The 27215-nt window shown below is 45.4% G+C and overlaps 1 protein-coding gene across 1 annotated transcript in view; it reads left to right on the top strand.

The window, feature by feature from the left end:
- Positions 1–8523: 8523 nt before the first annotated feature.
- The window catches only part of LOC311240737 (galactose-1-phosphate uridylyltransferase-like), a gene marked incomplete at both ends in the record, with an annotated part of 127964 nt that continues 109272 nt past the window's right edge, over positions 8524–27215 (top strand). The window contains 2 exons of the mRNA XM_084329310.1: positions 8524–8559; positions 10857–10979. Of these exons, the coding sequence (XP_084185436.1) occupies positions 8524–8559; positions 10857–10979 (159 nt within the window). The remainder of the gene's footprint in view (positions 8560–10856; positions 10980–27215) is intronic.

The following is a 27215-nucleotide window of genomic DNA, read 5'->3' on the forward strand; positions in this document are numbered from 1 at the left end:
TGGAGATATTAAAGGTTCAGTTCCATTTTTTTATAAGTAGAGCCATCATAGAGCTATTTTTCCAGAGTTCAGTTTAAAGATTTATACTGGTCACATAGGAACGACTCAGGATGTCATTGTCCAAAAGTGTCACTTGTTCTGTGGCACTTCACACCCACTCTGTCATTCTGGGAGATCATTGTCCATCATCAATTGAATAATGAAGCATATAATTACATGTGAAAAATAGGTATATACGGCTATATTGGAACGACTCAGGATGTCATTGTCAAAAAGTGTCACTTGTTCTGTGGCACTTCACACCCACTCTGTCATTCTGGGCGGTCATTTTCCATTGTCTTAATAGCGTCTGTACTGGGGGACGAGATGGCGATTGTGGGGTCACGTGGCTGTGACTCTCCACACCCCCTCTGCCATCTCGGTACCTTGTTACCCTGGTAGCCGGCGGGAAGACTTGCATCTGTTGTTCCCTGGCTGGACGGCTCGACAGGATAGGGGTCACGTTGTTGCTTGGTATCCGGCGGGAAGACTTGCATCTGTTGTTCCCGGCCGATGCACCCAGGCTGTTGTCGTCTTGGTCATCTTGGTCATCTTGGTCATCTTGGTCACCTTGGTCATCTTGGTCATCTTGGGGTCGCCCCCTCTGACCTCTTGGATCTCTCCCATAGTTTGAGGTAGGTTGATTTGTCACTTCTCGGGCGACCCCCACGGATCCACAGAGGACTCATTTCTTTTCTCTCTTTCAGGTCCATTCAGGGCTCTCGTCGCCCTGTAACCTGGGTCCAGGCCGATGTCTCTCTGTCCGGTCTGGGAGGTCTAGGAGGTCTGGGAGGTCTGGGAGGTCTGGGAGGTCTAGATGAGGACCTTGAGGATGCTCTGGAGCTTGACCTATCCCGGTCTTCCTCCATTTCCGATTTCTGACCTGAGTCAGTATATTCCTTCTTGCCATTCGCTGCGTCGTCCGCTGACTCCGGGGGACCCCCCCCCCTGTCTAAGAATGCGGCACTGGTTCAGGTTTTGTCCCTTTACCAGCGCACCTTTACCAGCGCACATTGTTCACAGGCCTTTCGGACTGTTATCGCTCTTTGTTTGGCTTTATGTATGAGAATGTTGTTAGTTCTCAGGTATACCAACATCCTCCTACTTCCGGCATGTCCAAGGTTATCATATACCTGTCTGATCATGTGAGTAGCCTCGTCCTGTTAGCAATGGCTAGTTAGCCTGCTATTCGCTCCTATTCGCAATGGCTATTTCAGCCTGCTCGCAATGGCTATTTCAGCCTGCTATTCGCAATGGCTATTTCAGCCTGCTATTCGCAATGGCTATTTCAGCCTGCTATTCGCAATGGCTATTTCAGCCTGCTATTCACAATGGCTATTTCAGCCTGCTATTCGCAATGGCTATTTCAGCCTGCTATTCGCAATGGCTATTTCAGCCTGCTATTCACAAAGTAGAGTTTTTTCTACTTAAGTTCTGACTTTAAGTAAGCATTTAGTTACTTCAAGTTCAAGTGACTTTAGGGCTCCCTAGCCCTATTAGTCACGAGTAAACGCCACTTCAAGTGGTTTCTTATGAACCCTCTCTTGTTCCTGATAGATTTTTTACCTCTTAGGCTGTCTGCTGCGCTTTGCAGACCTCTACGTCACTCATTGTTCCAGATCTCGAGCACTTAGGAGGAGTCTTGGTTGGAGAGGATTGCTTGCTGATAAGATCACACTTGAGTAAGGTTTTAACTCAAATCTGTAATAAATTTTACTCCAGAGGCCCCTGACCGCAGTTATTTCAGTTCATATTCTTTCGGCTTTTGATACCTATTCAATTAGCATAAAGCCCAACTCACGAATGTTCTAAGCCCCAGAACCTCCAATCCGTTTTGACAGACCTATAAACCAGTGACTCGGCCGCCCAAGCACCACAGCGTCCTGTATGCTGAAGCTTCCGAGTCCCCACAAATCTGATAGGCCCGTCGGATATAGAGACCCTGATGCTCGCTCTGTCCCCCCGCGTCAAGGTGCTAAGCTTGATGAGAGTTTGCAGAGTCTCAATTTTTATCCATAGGCGCTGGTGAGTGTACATCTCACGCAGCTGATATGGTTGGTACAGGTGCTAACCTACCAGATGGTAGCTGTCAGGAAATCCCCTTTGCATGAAATAGATTACAAATTCTTTCGTCCTCTCTACTCTGGTTTAGAGAAAAGACGGCCATCTTTACAGTATTTGTGTTGAGAAAGCATTTTGACTTGGTCATACAGCATGCATTCCGTCCGTAACTGGTCTTGGGACCATGCTGCGCATTTGGCTGCAAGACGGTTACCACCTGGTACACCGATGAATAGCTTTTCAAGCAGTAAGCCTGATCTTTGCCTAGGCGTTCCACGTATGACTGATTCTGCTGCAACAGTGAGAGACAAGCTCCCGTCTCGCACCTGTGGGATTAGTTTCTCCACCATATTTTCCCCTGGATCTTGACCGGGGATTCTTACTTCCATTTCCATCATTTGGGCCATTGAAGCCCCTTCGGGGACCTCCAGTCCTTTGAGGTGTCTCAAAATGCGAGCGGCCTCCGGGTCATCATAGAGAGGTGACCCATGGAAAATCTGAGCACACTTATGGATATAAGCAGCCTGGGTCTCCCCTCGAAGCATTTCTGGGGCCAGTTTTTTGAGCACTTGGGTTTTGCTTAACAATTCTTGTGCTTTGTTGCTTTCTCCATATTGGGTGCTGTCACGCAGACTCCTGCCTGTATGTGAACTCTTTCCTCTCGGTCGGTAAATGTCTCCGGGAGATTGGGCTAGTATGGAGTGAGGGCTCACTTCCGGTCGGTGTTCCTCTGTGCTGTGTCTCAGGGCTCGGATTGGGCTTATGGACGGGGCCTCGTTCAACCAGTTTCTTTCTCTCCTGGCTATTTCAGCCATGGCCCTGTCTAGCTTGTACACCTGTTCACGTAGTATGTCATAGCCTGCATGTAAGTGTGCATGCTTGTATGGTTCTGTTACCCCAGGGTGAGACAACACTTTTTCTGCCACGGGTGACCGGGCTAAGGCCTGAGCCGTTCCCCATCTCACGGGATATGCTGGCATAATATCCCCTGTTTCCTTTCCTTCCAAGTCTCCTTCACTCTCTTCGGAGACGTCCTCCAATCCTGAGCTCCAGGTCAAGCCCGAGGGTGACTGAAAGGTGGTGCCTTTCAGAGTAGGCCCCTTGCCTATAGGTCTCAGTTTGACCGGTTTCGCTCTCTTGTTTCGAGGTCTAGGAGGTTCGCCCCTCGGGTACCGAACTCTCTCCCTAGATCTTGATCGAGATGAAGACTTGGAGGATGCTCTGGAGCTTGACCTATCCCGGTCTCCCTCCATTCCTGAGTCCTGATTTGGATCAGTATACTCCTGTTCGCTACTTGCTGGGTCGTCCCCTGAGTCCGGGGGACGGCCTAGAAGTCTATGGATACTCCTGGCCTGAGATCGCGCAGGTTCCGCCTTTTCAGGTTCGAACGGTACTGTCGGTCTCCTGGGTGTGGATGATCTCCCTCTCTCCGCTGCTCGGGAGGAGTTCTGGGAGTTGGACCTTTCTTTCCTGGGTACGGGTCCCGATCCCTTAGGGTTCGGAGGGGGAGTGAGAGGTACCAATGCAGGCTCATCGTCCTCGTCTTCCTCACCCTCCCCGGCTCTATCCACGGCCAGGGTTATTGACTCATGGTCCCTAGGTTCCATCATGAGACGGATCTCCGTGTGCCCTGCACTCCTTAGGCTTGATATCGCGCTGATTACGGCTTTCCCCAACCATATGCCTCTTTGGCCATATCCTCGAGACCTGCCCCACATCAGGTTTATGGCTAGTCGGTAGGGCATGTCCTTAGTACCGTGGCCAGCATAGATTTCCCTTTTCTGCAGTAGTTCCTTTATACGGGACACCAGTCTGTCCCAGTTTATGTGTGAGGACTCTATCTCCTTGTATTGGTCTTGACTTAGTGTCACATGGACAATTTTCTCCGCGTGAAACACCTCATAATCACACTCTGTGATTACTGCCTTGCCTGGTTTCAGGGGCTTTTTGGTCCTTTTTTCCATTACCTGTTTCCTCAGGTTTCGGTAGTAAGAGCCTCCTGCCGTTACCATGCTTGTTTCCCATCTACCATAGTTCGTCAATGACGGTCCAGTGAAGGTGAGGATTGACCATGGTGTATCAGAGTTATCGGTCCAGACTGGGTAGTTAGTGACTGTTATGTTTGGTGATTGTCTGTGAGACCTTGTAGATGTCACTCTCACCCCTGAGTGTTCACCACGGGGAGATATATAGGTTGCTCTCGCTTGCCTCACTTCCTCGTGACCACGTGGTCCTGGGCTTATGCACTGCAGGGAGTGATCTCGCTCCTGCAGCTCCTTCAGCTCCTCCTCAAACTCCTCCTTCTCCAGACGAGACTGCAGCAGCTCCTGTTTGGTGCTTCGCAGTTCGTCTCTGGTGGTGTGGAACTGCTCCATCCAGTGGGCACTCTCGTCCCTGCAGTCCTCTAGCTGCTGCTGCAGGGAGCGCACCGAGGTGTTCACACGCTGCCGCTCTGCCTCGATACCTGCCTGAGACTGGGACACCTGCTCCATGCTGCTCCTCAGCCTCTCCATGTCGGTGCTGTACTGTTCCCTGAGGGTCTCGGATCTCCCGGTTGTGCGTGGCCACCTCGTCCTTCAGCGCCCCCTTCAGGGCCGTGAGCTCCCGCTCCCGCTGCCTCAGCGTCTCCTGGAGCTGGAGGTTGTCATCCAGTTAGCATTCAGTTCACTCCTGGCTTGTCAGCCCATGTTCCAGTGAACACGCCGTTTTAGCTAGCGTCACGTAGCCTCGGGCTAGTTAGCCATCCAGGGAACATTCAGTGAACGGTCGTCTTGGCTGCGTGTCACGTAGCTTTGGGCTAGGTAGCCATCCAGTTCGCCTTTCTGTGAACGATCGTTTTGACTTCGCTTCACATCCAGTCTCCCCTCCTTACAAACAGTGTCTTTGGGCTAGGGAGCCATCGCCTTTCTGTGAACGGTCGTTTTGACTTCGCTTCACATCCAGTCTCCCCTCCTTACAAACAGTGTCTCTGGGCTAGGGAGCCCTCGCTTTTCTGTGAACGGTCGTTTTGACTTCGCTTCACATCCAGTCTCCCCTCCTTACAAACAGTGTCTCTGGGCTAGGGAGCCCTCGCTTTTCTGTGAACGGTCGTTTTGACTTCGCTTCACATCCAGTCTCCCCTCCTTACAAACAGTGTCTCTGGGCTAGGGAGCCCTCGCTTTTCTGTGAACGGTCGTTTTGACTTCGCTTCATATCCAGTCTCCCCTCCTTACAAACAGTGTCTCTGGGCTAGGGAGCCCTCGCTTTTCTGTGAACGGTCGTTTTGACTTCGCTTCACATCCAGTCTCCCCTCCTTACAAACAGTGTCTCTGGGCTAGGGAGCCCTCGCTTTTCTGTGAACGGTCGTTTTGACTTCGCTTCACATCCAGTCTCCCCTCCTTACAAACAGTGTCTCTGGGCTAGGGAGCCCTCGCTTTTCTGTGAACGGTCGTTTTGACTTTGCTTCACATCCAGTCTCCCCTCCTTACAAACAGTGTCTCTGGGCTAGGGAGCCCTCGCTTTTCTGTGAACGGTCGTTTTGACTTCGCTTCACATCCAGTCTCCCCTCTTTACAAACAGTGTCTCTGGGCTAGGGAGCCCTCGCTTTTCTGTGAACAAAGCACGAAATTATGTTGCACTTGTAACTCCCCCCAGAGCTCTATAAACATTATGTTACCCTTTAGTTGTGAGTAAACGTTGCTTTAATCACCAAGATAGAGCTTTCTATTCATTTGTGATATCCCCGAGTACAGCCTTCCACTCGAGTCGCCAGTAGAGCTTTCTACTTTAATTTTTGCCAAATCTGTAATTTAATTTTACTCCAGAGGCTTTTGACAGTAGTCCTGTCTTCTTCGGCCGTTTAGCACCTATTTTGGTTAGTATAAATGCACATCGCCAGGGACGCCATGTTGAATGCCCACGCTAGGTCTTAGGTCAGATCGATAACTTCATAACTCATTGGTCTGCTTATCTTGACATCAAACAGCGTCCTGCGAAGTGGTTGACATGCAGAACCAAACGAGTCTACAAAATGTTGTTGTTACCACTGACCGACAAGAGATAGCGAATGCACCGTTCCGACCCCCGTCAGTCATCGACCTTAGGTCGAGTGATTGAAGTTGCGGAATCTTTTATTTTATTTGCACTGGGAAGGACTCTCTTTATTCAGATGAGGTCCATTTCCCTTATCCGTTACACGTATTATCACTGTATGGCTTTACTTGATAATCCCATTATACAGAATCCACCTTTAGTCCTTAATGCATAATCATATGTCTCCTTTTACTCCGTAGGGATAAAGCCACACTTCTAAAGTTTTTATGGTAAAACCAGGCTTACAGAACCCACCTTTAGTCCTTAATGCATAATCATATGTCTCCTTTTACTCCGTAGGGATAAAGCCACACTTCTAAAGTTTTTATGGTAAAACCAGGCTTACAGAACCCACCTTTAGTCCTTAATGCATAATCCTATTATAGCTAGGGATAAAGCCACTTACACATATTATCACTGTATGGCTTTACTTGATAATCCCATGATACAGTACACGTATTATCACTATATGGCTTTACTTGATAATCCCATGATACAGTACACGTATTATCACTATATGGCTTTACTTGATAATCCCATGATACAGTACACGTATTATCACTATATGGCTTTACTTGATATATATTTCTCTCTTTAGGCCTGAGCTAGGGATAAAGCCACTTATTCTATTTTGCCTTAATGCATAATCATATGTCTCCTTCTACCGCGTGGTTGACATATTTCTCTTTAGGCCTCCGTATGGATAAAGCCCCACTTCTAAAGTTTTTACATCATTAATACTCCGTCTGGCTAAAGCCTTACTCAGGAGGTGTTTTACATCATAAATCAGAAATGCATGGGGTGAAGTTACAAATGCAGAACACATTTCAATGCTTACCCGGCCGTCTGAGAGTGAAGAAAGGATACAAAGGATATATTTATAGAGAGGTTTAATTAGAAAATGCAAGTTACAAGAAGAGACTGAAGTGGAAAATTTCCAATTCAGTTTAAAATAAGCAGAAAACAGAACATCTCATCTCTGCACGGCTTGTGCCCCGTGTCTGGCAGCAGGATCTCCATCTCTCAAAAAAGTCTGGCTCTTGAATCGGCAACCGTCTCTTTTATTTGACATTGTACCGTATTTCTGATTGGTCTAAACACAGTGATGTCACAGGGTCGTCATTTCTGTTTAGCAAACCAACATACAATACATAATTCGTTATGGACTCCTCCTTCTTTGTACTATCGTTACTGCTAGTTACCTAGTGGTTTTTAAGTAACAGAAAGTCCCTTTTTCCTTCAAAACAGACAACGGCTTTGTCTGTGGTGACCATGTGACATCGTACCATGCACGAGGCCCTCCATAGTATCTCTTAAAGAATCCCTCCAGACAAACAGTTTTTACACATTTTTCTTTTAGTATTATTCTCTACTGACAGTCAATTATAAGCATGCCATTTTGAAAACTTTTACTGTACACATTAAACATTTAATTGTTATATAGTTTCTTTTTTAAGATCTCCTCAAAAGTTTCCGGACTCCGTCTTTCAACCCTCAACCCTTAATCCCCTTCCCGTCTGAAAGGGTTAACATCTTACAGCTCTCTATCTCCTTTGCTGGGGCCCACATTCCGCAGGTTGCCTCCCTTTTGCCTGTGAAGAACTGTGGAGAACAGACCCCTCTTATGGAGATATTAAAGGTTCAGTTCCATTTTTTTATAAGTAGAGCCATCATAGAGCTATTTTTCCAGAGTTCAGTTTAAAGATTTATACTGGTCACATAGGAACGACTCAGGATGTCATTGTCCAAAAGTGTCACTTGTTCTGTGGCACTTCACAGAAAGCAAACAAAATAAATGGACAAGAGAAAAATAAATCTCAATTTGGTCAGTATTGTCATTTGGACAAGCAAAGCCATTACTTTAAGTTGCAGGCAAGAAAGACAAGTCTGTCCACTGTCTCTGGTTTTAAAACTGCCCTGTTGCAGGAAAAATTAAAAATCGATATTAATTTTTTTTCGATATTTTCTTTCTTTCGATATTCGATATCGATTATTAAAATATATCGCGATATTTATCGTTATTGTTATATCGCCCAGCCCTAGAATAACGTTCTAATTACATTTTCCTGAAGTCATTTTGAAATTTCAGAAACCGTGCTGCAGATAAAACGGGTACTTTTAGGAAAAGTCATTGAGTGACGGAGCTGGAGCTTGACCGAGTGACGAGGATACATTTATTGAAAATGCCCTTGTCGGCTGTGCTAGTGTTAATAAATCCTGTTTGGTCGGGGTGAATTAAGGTGGATATGACTGTTTCCAGTCTGGTGGTTAGCACTTTACTTATTATTTTAATATCTGTGTTCAGTGAGAGGGGGCCGTAGCTAGAGGGTAGGGTTTGGTCTTTGTAGTGAGATGAGTGCTGTGTTCATGAGTGGGGGGATTCTGGAAGTATGTTTTATTTCATTAGCCATCCTTATGAATAGTGGAGATATTGTTGACCAGAAATGTTTGAAGAATTCAGTAGGAAAGCCGTCGGGTCCTGGGGATTTATTGTTGGGCATCTGAAGTAATGCTTTGTGGAATTCAGTTGAGGCTAATGGATCGTCCAATGATGCTCTTTGGATATGTGAGGAAGATTAATTGCCTCGAAGAAGGCATAAATATCAGCAGTGCTTGGATTAATGTCGGGGTGTGTATAATTTACCAGTGTATTTATAGCTACAGAACGTGTCCACAGGACCAGTGTGGTCAAGGGCACCTGGCACAGCGATCGTCGAGGGCAGACAGACAACCACTTGCTCGCATATTCCCCAGCAGGGAATTGGCGGGGATTTGAACCTCTGACCTTCAAGCCTGCATTCTCTAGCACTCAAGCTGCCCTCCCCCCTATTAATGTAGTAATGTATAATTTACTCCTGTGTCCACGTGACTAATCAGACTTTACCCAGAAGTTTATGTTTATTCAAATGAAGCAGTATAAGTTGATCCAGAACTTGAACTTGACTGTGATTGGCTTGTTTCCCTGACTCCTCCCCTCAAGCTCTCAATGTGATTGTCTTGTTTTCCTGACTCCTCCCATCACACTCTTAATGTGATTTGCTTGTTTCCCTGACTCCTCCCCTCAAGCTATCAATGTGATTGGCTTGTTTCCCTGACTCCTCCCATCATGCTATCAATGTGATTTGCTTGTTTCCCTGACTCCTCCCATCACGCTATCAATGTGATTGGCTTGTTTCCTTGACTCCTCCCCTCAATGCCCTGTGGAGCTGGCCGTATGGCACAGGAAACTCTCTACTCGGGCCGTCCGATGCTTAACACATTGGTTGCCAGCCGGATATGACGATTTATCGCTTGGATGCCACCACGTTAATCAATGGGAGGACGAGCACATGTGCGAACGCATAAACTATATCTTAAATTATGGCTGTGTCTAATACACCCGTCGCTTATCAATGACTTGCTTGCAGTCAACATGTATGAAACGGATTGTTTTTTCATCGGTACATTTCCGTTTTATACCGTTTTGAATACGAGTATAGTTTCTGAGAGTTCTAGTAATTTCAGAGAAATTCCGCAAAAATAGCCATTTACTGGAATACACAAAACACATTGTCATTTTCCGGCTGATTTATGAATAGTTTTCAAATAAACGCTAGATTATCGAGAGTATTTGTGTTATTATGCACGATACAAAAGCGGGCTGAAAAACCATGTATTCGTGCCGCGTTCAGCGCCTAACGGCACACACACACACACACACACACACACACACACACACACACACACACACACACACACACACACACACACGTTGTGAAATCTGTGAAAAACAACTCTGATTAACCCAAAACTGGTAACATAGATTCCTTACCTCAGATCAGATGTTCTGCAAAAAGATTAATCCAATTCCTGATCGCCATTCCAAATATTGATCGCGTTTATTGATCCAACGTTATAGTCCGAAACGCATAATCCAAGCTGCTTCCAGCCTCCCCAGTGAATCTGGTAACAGACACTGCTTGCCAGAGATGGGAAAACCCTGGACCGGAGTTTTTCTCTGCACTTTTTCACTCAATCCAATCCAATGATGTGCATTACCAACCGGGAGACGATAGGGGGCAGTATTTGCCCTTTTCAAGCTCAGATCCATAATGTCAGGCTGGACGGATGAAAAATGAATGGATATCGCTAATAAAAGAAAAAACGATTAAATAACGATAAATCTCGTTATTGGCAACCAACGCATGGCGGCCAATAACGAGAAATCTCGTTGTTGGCAACCAATGTGTTAAGAGGTTAATGATGATTTAAAAAGAAAATGTTTTCATTGCCAGTTTCTTCAAACATACAGTTTCACCAACACTGCAGGTTGCTGATGTTTATAGAGACGAGCGGTTTGTCCATAACAGTGTAATAATATTATTATTATAATAATATAATCATATATTATATATAATACTATATAATATAAATAATATAATAATTACTTCCTGGGGCAACGCGGACGTCCCGGGTTCGACTCCCGGACCCGGCGACATTTGCTGAATGTCTCCTTCCCTCTATATCTCCCCCCCCCCCCCCCCCCCCCCCCCCCCTCACACCTGTGAACGTCCACGCTAGCCGTCATCTGTATAACGGAGTTCTGCAACCGGAAATATAAGTGTGACCGTGGATGTGGGGGGCGTGGCCAAATGAGGTGAACAATCTTTAACTTCCTCTGCTTCCTGTTTCCTGTGACATCATAGGTGTGGGCCAGCAGCTTCCTGCCTAACGAGCCGGCGCTGTCGGACCGACGCCAGAGAGAGTTCTACCAGGAGCACAGAGAGCCTCTGCTGCTGCAGTACGTGAGAGAGGAGGGGGAGAGGAAGGTGGGGAGAGAGGCACACACACACAGGCACACACACACACACACAGAGACACACACACACACACACAGCGGCACACACACACACTCACACACACACAGGCACACACACACACACACACACAGAGACACACACACACACACACACACACACACACACACAGGCACACACAGGCACACACACACTCACACACACACAGGCACACACACACTCACACACACACACATACACACACACACACACATACACACACACACACACACACACACACACACACACGCCTGTAGGGTGGTGTTGTCCTGCTCTAGCTCCCGCATGGTTTCTGTGAGCTCCATGACCGTCCTCTGGGTCTCCCTCAGCTCTGAAGCGGTCTCCTCCCCGTTCCTCTTCAGATGACGGAGCTCTTCTCCCAGCTGCTGAATGGTGCAGGGCTCAGTCAGCCTGGCCAGAGTCCTCTCTTTAAATTCAGTGAACTCCAGCTCCAGGAGAGATACGCTTTCTCTCAGCTGCTGGACCAGTTTGGAGGGTGTTGAAGGAGTGTGAATGGATGGGCTGACTGGTGCTCTTTGTGCTGGCAGTGCGTCACTGGGTTCACTGTGTGGTTGGAGGGAGTTGGAGTGGCACAGTCAGAAGGGCTAGTTGCTGGTTTTGACTCTGATATTTCTGTGTCTGTGTTCACCTTGTCCTCTTCTGTCTGTGTGTCCGCAGCCTTGTTGGTATTGGGCACAACTCTCTCCACTTCCGTTTTTATTTTTGGGAAAAGCTCTTGAAATATGTTGAGGTTTGCTTCATTTCCCTGTACTAATACAGTCCCTTTAACATAGTAAGAGATTGTTAGAACTGGGTTATCAGTGTCCAGGGTCTCATCATGGCATATAGTGTGCCGTCCTCCTCGACCGATGCCTTCTTTCACAACATGGTCATAGTGGTTACAGATCACCTGTTTCCAGGAGTTAACATGTTCTGTGTGGAAGATGAGGTCATTCATCACCTTCTTGTCATTATAGACAGTGTAGTCAGCATACAGCTCCTCTGGGTGGGCCAACAGTGTCTCCTCCTTGTGTTTTTTCTTGTTTTTATTACTTGTGCAACTAGGAGGGTACTCAACTTCACTGCTGCACAGCCTGTTTTGGTTATTTTCCATGGCAACACACCAGGTAATACACAAACTTAACTGACAGAGACTGTTGTTATTAGCTTTTTGTACAAAATATTATTTAGGATTTAGCTGGCTGGCTAGCTGTCGTTAGCTAACGTTGTGTAGCTAACGCAGCTAACTATCGTTATATACAGCCAGGCAGGCCGGCAGCTAACGTAGCTAACTATCGTTATATACAGCCAGGCAGGCCGGCAGCTAACGCAGCTAACTGGCGTTATATACAGCCAGGCAGGCCGGCAGCTAACGCAGCTAACTGGCGTTATATACAGCCAGGCAGGCCGGCAGCTAACGCAGCTAACTATCGTTATATACAGCCAGGCAGGCCGGGAGCTAACGCAGCTAACTATCGTTATATACAGCCAGGCAGGCCGGCAGCTAACGCAGCTAACTGGCGTTATATACAGCCAGGCAGGCCGGCAGCTAACGCAGCTAACTATCGTTATATACAGCCAGGCAGGCCGGCAGCTAACGCAGCTAACTATCGTTATATACAGCCAGGCAGGCCGGCAGCTAACGCAGCTAACTATCGTTATATACAGCCAGGCAGGCCGGCAGCTAACGCAGCTAACTATCGTTATATACAGCCAGGCAGGCCGGCAGCTAACGCAGCTAACTATCGTTATATACAGCCAAACGGTCCCGCTAGCTCTCGTAGTAACGTTATAATGTGCCAACCGGTCCCGTTAGCTCTTGTAGCAACGTTATATTGAACCAGTAACGTTATAATAAGCCAAACGGTCCCGTTAGCTCTTGTAGCAACGTTTTATTGAACCGAACGGTCCCGCTAGCTCTCGTAGCTAACGGTGTCAGTACCTGACTACTCTGTTAGCCTCCTTAGCTGCTGTAGGAAATCCTCTTCTCTTTGGATTTAAGTGTTGGTCTTTGTCCTATTGGATCTATATATATTCATGTTGCCTTTGTGAAGTTATCTCTTCCTTCTGTTTAGTTATTCCATTAAAAGTTGAATATTCTTTAGGGGTTCATCTTAGCTGAACTTAGCTGAACTCCTCTATATATCTCTCTTTCCATCTATCTCTATATCTCCATATCCCCCCCTCTCTCTCTCTCTCTCTCTCTCTCTCTCTCTCTCTCTCTCTCTCTCTTTCTCTCTATATATATATATATTTCCCCTCTCTCTATATATCTCTCTACTCTATCTATCTATCTATCTATCTATCTATCTATCTATCTATCTATCTATCTATCTATCTATCTATCTATCTATCTATCTATCTATCTATCTATCTATCTATCTATCTATCGATATATATATATATCCCTATATCTCTCCATATCTCTCTATCTCACTGCTCTCTCTATATATTTCATCTATCTCCCTATAATTATATCCCTCTCTATTAATATCTATCTATCTCTGTATATTCCCTCTCTCTCTATATCGCTGTATCCCTATATCTCTATTTATATCTCTCCATATCCCCCATATATCTTTATCTATATATATATATTGCTATATATATTTCCTTATCTCTCTATATCTATATATCTCTCTCTTTCTCTATATATCTCTCTTTCCATCTATCTCTATATCTCCATATCCCCCCCCCTCTCTCTCTCTCTCTCTCTCTCTCTCTCTCTCTCTCTCTCTCTCTCTCTCTTCTCTCTCTCTCTCTCTCCTCCTCTCTCTCTCTCTCTCTCGCTCTCTCTCTCTTCTCTCTCTCTCTCTCTCCCCCCCCTCTATATATCTCTGTTTGTGTAGGCGGTTAGAGGTTGTGGGATGAACACAAGTGATTGCATGGCAATACAATGTATGTATGTATGTATGTATGTATGTATGTATGTATGTTTGTATGTATGTATGTATGCGTACATCCGTGTCCCTTCTGTGTGCATGTGCAGTGTGTGTGTGTGTGTGTGTGTGTGTGTGCCCAGCCATGTGTTGAGATCAGCAGTCACCCTGGTAACTGTAGCAGACAGTGTGTTAACACAACGCTGAACACATAAGGCTCTGGCGCGGGTCTCATTAGGCAGCTGGTGGAAATCACCAAAATAACATGCTCACAGAAAATCAAAGTCGACGTCGCAGTTTTTTTCTTTTCACATCTTCGTTGTAGAATTAGTCCAATGATTTACTTACTGAGTACATGTTTCCTCTCTGTGCTCCCAGTACTCCAGAACGCTGATGCCTCGAGATCACAGGCACATTAAAACAGGTATATACACCTTGTTGCCCATGTGCACATGTCCAGAGTTAATTATATTGATTTGTTATTGTTTACACTGCTTTTTTACTACCTGTACCTCCCCTCCCCCATTCACCATGCTGCTATGATGCCTGAATGTCACCAAGGGGATCGATAACGGAATATCTTATCTTATCTTATATTATATAAATTGTCAAATAAAGATAAGTAAAAGAAAAATCAGGTTAGATAATTAGACATTGAATAAATTGTACATACTGAACACTTGTGTCTACGTACGTGACTTCTATTTTATACTTGCTATACTTATTTTATTTTATACTTATCTATTTTTGTCTAGCACCGTCTCTGGAGCTTCTGCACTTCTGTATGACAACTAATAAAGAAACTTGAACTTGAAACTTGAACAAACATTTAAGAAAATATAAAGATGATGATAGATTAGGTCGGTTCTTATATAAACAGGTGTTTATAATGTGGGCTCATCCACCCCTCCTCGTCCCGTCTCACTCCCTGAGAACTACAGGTGTTTATAATGTGGGCTCATCCACACCTCCTCCTCGTCTCCCCGTCTCACTCCCTGAGAACTACAGGTGTTTATAATGTGGGCTCATCCACACCTCCTCCTCGTCCCGTCTCACTCCCTGAGAACTACAGGTGTTTATAATGTGGGCTCATCCACACCTCCTCCTCGTCCCGTCTCACTCCCTGAGAACTACAGGTGTTTATAATGTGGGCTCATCCACACCTCCTCCTCGTCCCGTCTCACTCCCTGAGAACTACAGGTGTTTATAATGTGGGCTCATCCACACCTCCTCCTCGTCTCCCCGTCTCACTCCCTGAGAACTACAGGTGTTTATAATGTGGGCTCATCCACACCTCCTCCTCGTCTCCCCGTCTCACTCCCTGAGAACTACAGGTGTTTATAATGTGGGCTCATCCACACCTCCTCCTCGTCCCGTCTCACTCCCTGAGAACTACAGGTGTTTATAATGTGGGCTCATCCACACCTCCTCCTCGTCTCCCCGTCTCACTCCCTGAGAACTACAGGTGTTTATAATGTGGGCTCATCCACACCTCCTCCTCGTCTCCCCGTCTCACTCCCTGAGAACTACAGGTGTTTATAATGTGGGCTCATCCACACCTCCTCCTCGTGCCGTCTCACTCCCTGAGAACTACAGGTGTTTATAATGTGGGCTCATCCACACCTCCTCCTCGTCCCGTCTCACTCCCTGAGAACTACAGGTGTTTATAATGTGGGCTCATCCACACCTCCTCCTCGTCCCGTCTCACTCCCTGAGAACTACAGGTGTTTATAATGTGGGCTCATCCACACCTCCTCCTCGTCCCGTCTCACTCCCTGAGAACTACAGGTGTTTATAATGTGGGCTCATCCACACCTCCTCCTCGTCCCGTCTCACTCCCTGAGAACTACAGGTGTGAATGAACACACAGTACAACATGCATCAGCAAATTAAATAGGCTGCATCGTTTGAAAGAAATTAAATACAGTGGCTCGGGAGGTCGTCTGGCAATCCGGAGGTTCCCGGTTCGATTCCCGCTCCTCCCAGGGCAGCGTGTCGATGTGTCCTTGAGCAAGACACTTAGTCCCTAATTGCTCCCGATGAGCAGGTTGGCACCTTGCACTGTCGCCCCCGCCGTCCGTGTGTGAATGTGTGAGTGAACGGGTAAAATGTGAGGAATAAAATGTAAAGCGCTTTGGATAAAAGCTGCTATATAAAAAAGCAGTCATTTACCATTTACAATGGCGCTTAGCTTGCGCATGAAACAAAGTGCATTTACTCAAATAAAATACAATTATTATTACACTAAATTATTACACTAATATTACACTATTACACTAAATAAGTGTATACTTATTACTAAATACTAAACATGTAATTAATTGAGTTATGTTTTGCTTTTGTTTATTTAAAAAAAAAAGTTTAAAATTTCTTGATCAATGATTTGTTTTGATTTCATATTGTTTGTATTTATTTACATAAAGATTTAAAATGAAATTAAAAAAAAATACCTCGTTGGCTGCTTGGGCAGACAGACGACCACTTGTTCACCTCTACCACTTGCTCGCTTATTCCCCAGCAGGGATTTGAACCTCACTCTGACCTTCAAGCCTGCATTCTCTAGCACTCAAGGTGCCCCCCCCCCCCCCTATTAATGTATTAATGTATAATTTACTCCTGTGTCTATGTGACTAATCAGACTTTACCCAGAAGTTTTACTAAATGAAGCAGAAGTGGATCCAGAACATGAACTCTCCATGTGATTGACTCCTCCCCTCGAGGGGCTGGCTGTATAGATGACTCCTCCCCTCAGGCTGGCTGTATATATGACTCCTCCCCTCAGGCTGGCTGTATAGATGACTCCTCCCCTCAGGCTGGCTGTATAGATGACTCCTCCCCTCAGGCCCCATGGAGCTGGCTGTATAGATGACTCCTCCCCTCAGGCTGGCTGTATAGATGACTCCTCCCCTCAGGCTGGCTGTATAGATGACTCCTCCCCTCAGGCTGGCTGTATAGATGACTCCTCCCCTCAGGCTGGCTGTATAGATGACTCCTCCCCTCAGGCCCCGTGGGGTTGGCTGTATAGACCAGTGCACTTCCTGTTACCTTGAGCTCAGGGAGGATGGATGGATGAGAGCCTCGACAGTAAGTGGTTGTAGCTACGGCTGTGGGGGCGCTGGAGACATAGTCCAATAGAGTTTTACACGCATGAGTCTCCTGAACACGGAGAGACCAGTTCCGCGCCTACTCCCGTAAACTCTTGCCAATGCAAATCAAGTGCTGCCTCCCGCTACACTGACTACCGTACATTAACGTTTCCCTCTGATTGGCGTTAGCTTTAGCGCTAGCTAACGTTGTCATAATATCTAGATCTGTGGTGTCAGCTGGACGACGTTGACTTCGTTTGCAAATGTTAACGTTCGCTATCTATATGGCAGGCGAGGCTGGCGTTGTCCAGTTGACACATTACAGATCATGATGGCTATGATAGCGTCAGCTAAAGCTACTGCATGTTACTGTAGTGTATCAATGCAACTCGATTCTAAATCGTCCCCGGACCCCACAACCTATAGACAGTTCAAACTTCAGTGTGTGAATTACGTTAATCCCACACCAGTTTCACAATTACTCAACTGCACTCAATATTTAAATACCTATGCTAGTCTAAATAAATGTAGACAGACAATGTACATATAAAAAAATCGAATTAACAGATTTTTTTTCATGTTTTTTCCATGTTTTTTTCCATGTTTTGCAATAAAAGTCTGAAAATGAAGGGATTATGTCCATGAGTGTCATTTTTAGACATTAAGGCCTGCCTCTTATATAAGCCTCTCTCTAATAAAGGCCTGGTGCTCTTTGCAGCTGAGGTAAATACAAGACCCGTCCTATATTTGAGGATTTACGGTATATATTTTACTAGTATGAACTCTGCTACCACATACTTTACCTTGCCTACACACCTTGTAAGTTGCTTTGGATAAAAGTGTCACACTAAATTACTAAATGTAAAGGTGCACATACACATACATGTTCAAAGTAAACCTTTCAGAACTTTAGACATTTATTTTGCAGCATTTTACAACATGCAGTATTCTCAGCGCTGTGCAACATGAAGCTGTAGGTGACGGGATGTTGCTTTCCGACCCCGTTGGACGTATCAGTCTTTCTGGACCGGTTCCATTATGTCCTTCGAGTTTATTAATCCATACATTTATATGGTGAGTCTTTGTTTGTTTTAATTTAATGACATTTTGATGAAAACAATTGACTTGTTTTACTTTGACAACAACCCTTAAACAAACATTACAACAATATATCCCTGGAGTTGCTTCAGGCAGAGCAGTGACTTGCAAATGGCATTGAATACTCAACACATTTAATAATCTTAATTGTCTGGAAATTGTGATTTGCACCTCCAAAAATACCCTCAAAGTTCCGCCTGCCAATTCAATAAAAATAACCACTTCTGCTGCTGCTGGGTGTTTCCCTGACGAGTCCTCGACAAGCCGCTATGAATTGATTGAAAAGTGTCTGAATTTCACAGTTGAAAAGCAGTTGAAACCCGGTGTCACATTAAATATGGAATGAAATATGGATCGGCTGGTGTGAGATATAGGTCATCATCGCCAAGGTAACACACTACCGCCGCTCACCTTTGTAAATGATAGGAAAGTAATTAAATGTATGGCAGTTTAATCTAGCTAACTTCACAGTTTCACTGTTACATGTTACCATGACATCATCACAATATAGCCTCTGCATTTTAGTGTATTTGTGTCTGTTTGAATATTTAATTGGTCTTCATGTCATTTATCTGTATTCTGGTTGCGTAATAATGTGAAATAACGTTTTGTATACCCTGAGACATCGTTAAACAAACTACTCTGCTGCTAATTGAGTATTCTAGCAGTTATTTTCGCTCCACACTCACTAAAGACCCGCTCTGTGGTGTTTTGGTTTTACATAACAGCCTAATCTGTGGTTTGTTTACCGACATCACATCCACTACTCTTCTGTCTACTCTTAGCCTAGGGAGCTAACGTTAACTTATGTCCGACGATTAGCTAACGTTAGCTTAATAACGTTAATGGGTTACAAATATGTGAAACTGTGGAAGGAGTAAGCCGACCGCTAAAAATAAAACGCACCGCGGCAGCACGAGCACATAACAAAATAAAGTTTCGAGAGGAGTGGGAGTTTGGAGATAGTGTTCCAAGAGCAGAGGTGAAAACTGAGCTACACTTTCTAACAACCTGCCCAGTGCCAGTGCCCACTGTACCAAGATATCCGAGACGTACAGTATACTCCCCATGAATTGCAAACACCCAAAGAGAGTTTGAAAACATGTATTGTGCCGTTGACATTGACGTGCAGTTTCGATACTCTGTAGTACCGACGTGTTTCGGTAGGTACCTTTTAAAAGTACCGAATTCGGTACCCATCCCTAATACAGACAGATATACAGGAAGACATACAGACAGACACACATACAGACAGGGAGACAGACAGACAAGGATACATACACATGCAGACAGACAGATGTGTGTGTGTGTGTGTGTGTGAGAGTGCGCTCATGTGTGATTGCACACGCTTCTGTGCGATGTGATGTGAACACACACACACACACACGCACGCACGCAAGTCCTGCCAATTACAGCCAGAATAGCCCATCTAGGCCAGTTAGGTTCGGGGGAGAGAGCTTGTCAGGGCTGTCTTGAAACTTCTACAAAGACTCCTGGTTTCCAAATGCCATCAATGTGTTTTAAACCTACAGAGACAGGCCGACTTTTTCTCGTTAGACCATCACCGTTGATTGGGTGTCGACAGAGACACTGCGATAGGCTGTGGAGTTCTGTTGCCGTAGCGTCCGTGGAGGTCGTACGGACCGTGCTGTACTCTCAGTACCTCTGACACTCCCTTCGTCTATGATCGTGTTTATACCTGTGTCTGGAAGGCTCATCGAGCCATTGCTCACAACTAGCTGGTTTTCCCCGTGAGTGATTACATTCTTAACCCGGAGAGATGCCTACACTCACTCACGCGAGCGGGCGAAGGCCCTTCCCATATGGGTAAGCTATACACAGTACAGTACACATACTGTGAAAATGTGTTATTGGGATTTGGGCTATATTTCATTGCTGTCATGGATAGGTACACCGTACAGCTGCGAGTGCCGTCCTTCGGATGAGACGCTAAACCGAGGTCCGGACTGAATTTCGGTCGTTAAAGAACCCAGGGCGCCTATCGTAAAGCGTAGGGGGTTCCCTGACATTCCTGGCCATATTCCCAATCAGGTCTCTGACATCAAGGCCACCTAATCATCCTGTCCCCTTAATTGGCTGATATCAATCCCTGTCTCCTGAGCCGTTCAGCCATTGTGTAGTGTGATGTGTGCCTGGTGCCAGTGTATGGTAGTCATTGAGCCTGCGTAGCCCAAGGTTGGGTGCTCACAGCACGGTGGTGTAGTGGTTAACACTGTCTCTCACAGCACGGTGGTGTAGTGGTTAACACTGTCTCCTCACAGCACGGTGGTGTAGTGGTTAACACTGTCTCCTCACAGCACGGTGGTGTAGTGGTTAACACTGTCTCCTCACAGCACGGTTGTGTAGGGGTTAACACTGTCTCCTCACAGCACGGTGGTGTAGTGGTTAACACTGTCTCCTCACAGCACGGTGGTGTAGTGGTTAACACTGTCTCCTCACAGCACGGTGGTGTAGTGGTTAACACTGTCTCCTCACAGCACGGTGGTGTAGTGGTTAACACTGTCTCCTCACAGCACCTCCTCACAGCACGGTGGTGTAGTGGTTAACACTGTCTCCTCACAGCACGGTGGTGTAGTGGTTAACACTGTCTCCTCACAGCACCTCCTCACAGCACGGTGGTGTAGTGGTTAACACTGTCTCCTCACAGCACGGTGGTGTAGTGGTTAACACTGTCTCCTCACAGCACGGTGATGTAGTGGTTAACACTGTCTCCTCACAGCACGGTGGTGTAGTGGTTAACACTGTCTCCTCACAGCACAGTGGTGTAGTGGTTAACACTGTCTCCTCACAGCACGGTGGTGTAGTGGTTAACACTGTCTCCTCACAGCACATGGTGTAGTGGTTAACACTGTCTCCTCACAGCACGGTGGTGTAGTGGTTAACACTGTCTCCTCACAGCACGGTTGTGTAGTGGTTAACACTGTCTCCTCACAGCATGGTGGTGTAGTGGTTAACACTGTCTCCTCACAGCACGGTGGTGTAGTGGTTAACACTGTCTCCTCACAGCACGGTGGTGTAGTGGTTAACACTGTCTCCTCACAGCACGGTGGTGTAGTGGTTAACACTGTCTCTCACAGCACGGTGGTGTAGTGGTTAACACTGTCTCCTCACAGCACGGTGGTGTAGTGGTTAACACTGTCTCCTCACAGCACGGTGGTGTAGTGGTTAACACTGTCGCCTCACAGCAAGAAGGTCCAGGGTTCGATTCCCGCTTGGGGACCAGGTTTCCGCGTTGCCAGGTACCCAGGTGGGGTATCTCCCGGGCCTTTCTGTGTGTAGTTTGCATGTGTGCATGTCTGCATGTGCTCGCAAGGGATTCCCCTCCAGAGAAAGAGATAAACCCAAATGAAAAAAAAAACATGCAGAACAGATTGCTAATGTCGTCGCGTCCCTGACAAAGAGAGACAGGAGCACTTGCCCCACACCACAGCCCATGTCTGCTCCCGGCTGCCCTTGGGGGGGAAGGACGATGGGATGTGACTACGTTTGCAATGTGTGCTACGAATAAAAGTCCAGTTTAATCGTAATCAAATTTGATCGTAATCTTGTAAAGAAAGTCAAATATTATTTCCAATGTGTTCCTCTCCTGATGTGCATCCCTGCCTCTACTGCGGACGAGCCGTCTCGTTTGGCCAAGTGGTGAACATTCTAAATCCTTCACCTTGAAACACATTGTTGTTGTCACTAAGAGATTTGCTGAAAAAAATACTATTTCCGTGCATAGATAAATATATTTCTCAACTTTACACTTTTCACGTGGGCATTTCCTGATTAAATTATGACAATATGACAGACAACAATTTGCCAACAGCAAACATTAAATAGTCAAATACTCGTGAAAAAAAACGCCTTATTTATATCCTTGTCTATTTTGCTGCTGTCTTTTTTATGCTTATTTTATGCATAATTCTTAGTCTACACTTTATGCATTGCTCTTGATCTGCCAATGTTGTATATATATAGACAAACAATAGATTTGCTGAGAAAATAATACGAGGCTGACTCAGGCATTGGCATGTTGTAAAGTGATAATTACAGGAGTCTAGGTGAAGCTCAGTAGCGCCCTCTTGTGTTTATGTGTATAGCCTCGTTATTTATTTCAACAGGCAATGATGGAAATTAATTAAAATAAAATACTTGTCGTTGATGGATTTGAAAAATATTCAAGACGTCAGCATGCAGTCAGCGTATTAAAGCATTACATCATGCGCAGGAGTGGGTTATGAGAATTAGACCATGCCTAGGGGTGGTTTTTAGGCCCGAGGTGCAGCCAAGGGTCGTTAGACCCCCCCAGATAAATGAGTACTCTGGTCAAAGTAAAAGTACTCTATTAAAATGATACTTAAGTAAAAGTAGAGAAGTATTTGCTATTGAATGTGCTTACGTATCTAAAGTAAAATTATGCAATTATACATAACGTTTGTGTATTCCAGTAATTGGGAGAGTTAAAACCTTGATCCATTGATCTCTAAAGGTGAATGAATGAATAAAAACTTTATTTAACAGATTGCAGAATGGGTACAATACAGTACGGCTCAATACATACAATAGACCTGTCGCTAAGCCGCGCCCCCTTTGAAAAGTCGGACAACCAAAGCCGACCGTGAATGACTGTTGACGATGGCCGCGGGGGTAGTAATTTCTAACACATTATTACCTTAGAGACCTCCATGGTGATGCAAGCATTAGCTATAGATAACGTCTCAAGCATTACTTACAGTTGACTTGATTGAAGATTACAAGACCTATGACGATAATCCATGATTACTACTATTGCTGATACATTTAGTTTAGGCTAGTAGTCCAACGCAGTATACAAGCTAGACCCGACAGTTGTGTCACTAGATGGGGGAGGGAATGAGGAAAAAAGTGAGAGCTGTCATTCTGCAACCAGAATAATTCACCTCTTTTGTAAACATGCTATGTTGGTTCTTTTGTGACCCAGGTAAATATGCCAACAATCCTCCTCCATAAAGGGGTGAGACGTCAGAGAATGGTATGCTGCACATTCTAGTGTACATCAGGTCAAATGATTGATTACACTAACTATAAATGTATAGTGATAGAGACCAAAGTAGAAATACCTAATAATAAAATAGACCTAGTAATAGGGGGCAACAGTGGCTTGAGAGGTAGAGCAGTCGTCTGGTAATCCGGAGGTTCCCGGTTTGATTCTCGCTCCTCCCGGGCAGCGTGTCGAAGTGTCCTTGAGCAAGACACTTAACCCCATTGCTCCTGATGAGCAGGTTGGCACTTGTTTATGGTTTGATTCAGTTTTAAATGGACAATAATAAAAAAAAGTAAGATAAAACAGACAGAGTATAAGTGCAATATTGCAGTGCAATACAATTGTAGAATAGAATAGATTAAACATATATATATATATATATATATATATATATATATATATATATATATATATATATATATATATATATATATATATATATTTTACAGTACAATACAATAGTTCTCGATTACTGTTCAACAGTTCAACGTAGTCTTTGCCTTCTGTGTTTGGTATCCACCGTTTAGAACTTGACAGTCTTCCCTCCTGTTTTATACCCACTTTGACCCTTTGAACCTCCCAAACCTCCCGATAATGATCATTAGCTGGTGTGGAAGCCGAGGAGAGGTGGTGAAGTGATGGAATACTGTATGAAAGGACCGAGATAACATGGAGAGAGAGGTATATAGAGAGAGGAGGGAGGTAGAGAGAGTGGCACTAGTGGGTATAGGGAGGTGTAGTGGTGACGTCATTGCCGTTTTTCGTGTTCCACCCTCTGTCCAACGCAATGTATTTGCCCATTTCTAAATCGCCTCATTTAAAACAAATAAAGCATTGGCATGGTGTCCCTTTCTGTGCGTATTCATCCACAATCTATAGCTCAACATGAAAATATTCGCAATTAATCATTAAACAACAACATTAAAACAAATCATTAACAAAAAATGCTTAAAGGGGAACTATCTTATAAATTGCCTTTTTGAGTGTTTAGCATTGTTTCCTAGCTATGTGAACTTATATTAATATGATCTATGTCTAAAAATTCTCATATTGGCGCATTCTTCCAATTCTCCTCTCACAATATTCACCCTCACTGAACTGAGTCGTTTGAAAATGTGCTGATATGTGATGTCATAAAGACACCGCTGCATGTTAATGTTCAGGCGAAGACGACGCTGCACAGTGGTTTAGGAGCCCAGGCTCAAAACGGCTCGAGATCTTGAGGTAGAAAAATGCTGTTTTTGAGGACTTGATTAGAAATACAAAACAATGAATAAAAAAAATATATATATTACAGAGGTGTTCCATAGACTCACAGGAATTGTGTAAAAGTGCCCAAATAGTGAAAGAAATAGTAAAATAGTTCCCCTTTAAACAATAATGTTAGTTAGTCATTTTGTGCAAAAATGGAAAGCTTTTCAATTTCCATGCGGCATAATTGTTACAATAGCTGATAATCCATTTCCCCAATGATAATTCCCTATACGGGTGGAACAACCAGTGACGTCAGAACACCTCCCTATAGTTGGGGGGGGGGGGGGGGGGGGGGGGTGGATGGATTGAGAGGGGAAGAGGCAGAGAGAGAGGGGAATGCAGATAGAGAGATGGTGTGATTGCCTCTTGTTATTTTGAAGAAAACTACGCAGACATATTGACTTCTAAAGTGGTGGGGGACATTGGAATTGTGATGCGTCTGTGTCTGTTGGCGCGCCACCCAACCACTGACTTATACGAGTTCATTAGAAACATGCAACGTCTGCGTCTCCTCTGTTCTCTAATCATTGCGCTCAGATGAAATAATGTTTTTAGAATCGTATAACATTGTCGAATGAATTGCAATAACTCTGTAGAACTACTGTACAACAGAAAATTAGACCATTGTCGAAAAATTCACGATAAGACCACGCTCCCCCGTGGATCGGGTCCGGTGGCAGAGCGATGTCGATATAAAAGAGAGACCGACCCCACCGTCGACTCTCTATTCATCCCTGTCGGTCTCGTTGTGTTTCTGCGTTAATCCTGCCCGCTAGGAATGGATGTTGAATTCACAACGATGTGTTGATGTCCACATCGTACCACCGGTGCTTTTAAAGATCCCCTCCCATGTCCTCTTTGGTTAACTCCTCTTGTTATAGGCAGGGCCGCCTCAGGGGGTGTGCGATCAGTGCGGTCGCACAGGGCCTCGCGGGAAGGGGGGCCTCGCACAAAAAATAAAAAATAAAAATAAAAAAAATATAATTTTTTTATTTATTATTTTCTTTATTTTTTTTTATTATTTTTTTTATTTTTTGCGAGGCCCCCCTTCCCGCGAGGCCCTTTTTCATCACAGACCTAAAATCTAGTTTTGCTTATATGCTTATATATTTCACATTAGACACGTTTGTAGAATGTGTCTGACTTGTTCCTGGCTCTGCGGCTCTGCATATACACTATTGGATGCAGCTCTGAGGCTCTGCAGCAGAATTGGTTTCAATGAGGGGAGGGGTTACAGGTAAGGTAGCGTCTGACTATTTCGCGCGTGCAGCATTGGAGGTTATGCCAGCCAAGATGAAGAGGACATCGTTCGGCAGATGGACTGAAGATGAAAGTTGTTGCATGTTAGACAGTTCAGTCAGGCTAGCCATCCCGGCTAAAGACAGGGACAGCTAGTTAGCTTTAGCTACGTTATAATATTGAGTGCTAACGTGTGGTTCAGTCGGGATATAGCCATGATGATGTCGGCTAGTAGCTAGCTTAGCTAAATGCTAACTAGTGTTAGCTAACCTAGAGAGAGCACGTGCAGCATTGTTATGCCAAGATGAAGAGGACGGTCGTTCGGCAGATGAACTTCGTCAAATCCACGCGGTTGTCTCCATCCTCTTGGACGTTTGGTGAGTTTTTAATGCACTCTATTCTATTCCCGCCGTGGATATCTCTCTCTCTCTCTCTCTCTCGGGAGCCAAACGGGCCGACTAGCTAGTTAGCTGTAGCTAACTGTGTGTGGCCTGGTGTCAGCACCTGGTGCGAGGGAGGTGAGCTTGGTGTTTCATTATGAGAATATCTCCATGCTCAAGTCGGCTATAGTCCGCAAGGGACTTGTTGCCGGCACCGCTATGGTAAACACCACTCTGTAGTGGGATGTGTATTGCCTTCTTTTTCCCTTCTCTCTTCGTATGAGAAGAGGAAAACACAGCGGCTGTCTGAAGTGTTGGCCTGTATTGCTTTTCTCACGTTGTACAGTTTTTCAGTGGTAGCCGCATAGCTTGCTTCTGCGTTAGCTAATGGTTAGCGATAGCCGGGTTGAGCTAACTGTTAGCCAGTTAGCTGTTTAGCTACGACGTTAGCTGCTCGTTTTCGCTCGGCTGGGAACGTTAGCTTGATGCTATCAGTTAGCCTAGAGTTAGCTGTTAGCTTGTGCTACGACCATTGACATTAGCCGTGAGAATAGCAGGCCCTGGCACTCTGACTACGACATCATCTTTGACAGAAGATGTGGTCGGGCCTGCACCATGACAAGGCTCCGGCCATAGCGCCTCGCGTTTAAATCTCGCACAGGGCCTCGCATTTCTCCCAGGCGGCCCTGGTTATAGGTACTTTATTGATCCCCTTGGGGAAATTCCAGTGGCATACACATACAGCTCATCGTCTCATTAACAACATCATATCACAATCATTGCATTTTTACAGTAACAACGGCACAACATAAATTCAAACAGGCATGTACATTTGTTGACACATGTCGACTACAGAATGCCTGAGCCACCATATGCGATTGTCGGCTGCAGCAACACCGGGGTGTCGTAGCGCCAGGCGGGAGGGAGGGATGCAAGATTGTCCAACGGGAGGGGCAGATATTTGGGGGATATGACTTTGGTGATGAGACAGTCTTAGGCTCCCCCCCCCCCCCCCCCCCCCCCCCTCCAGCACGCGTACTAGTCGGCTGCCGTCATAGGCGCCAGGCGTACACACGGGAGGGGTGATTGGGTATAGGGATTGGGGGTGGGGGGGCCACTTGCCACTCTTATCTCCCAGAGGGCCTTCGACTCCAGCAGCTCCCTGGTTCGACATTGGTCCAGGAATTTGTTTTGGCTGAACTGACTGGCAACAATTTCTCCCAGCCACGTCACTTTAAATTTGA

The sequence above is a fragment of the Notolepis coatsorum genome (genome assembly GCF_963971535.1).
Source record: "Notolepis coatsorum genome assembly, chromosome: 14".
NCBI lineage: Eukaryota > Metazoa > Chordata > Actinopteri > Aulopiformes > Paralepididae > Notolepis > Notolepis coatsorum.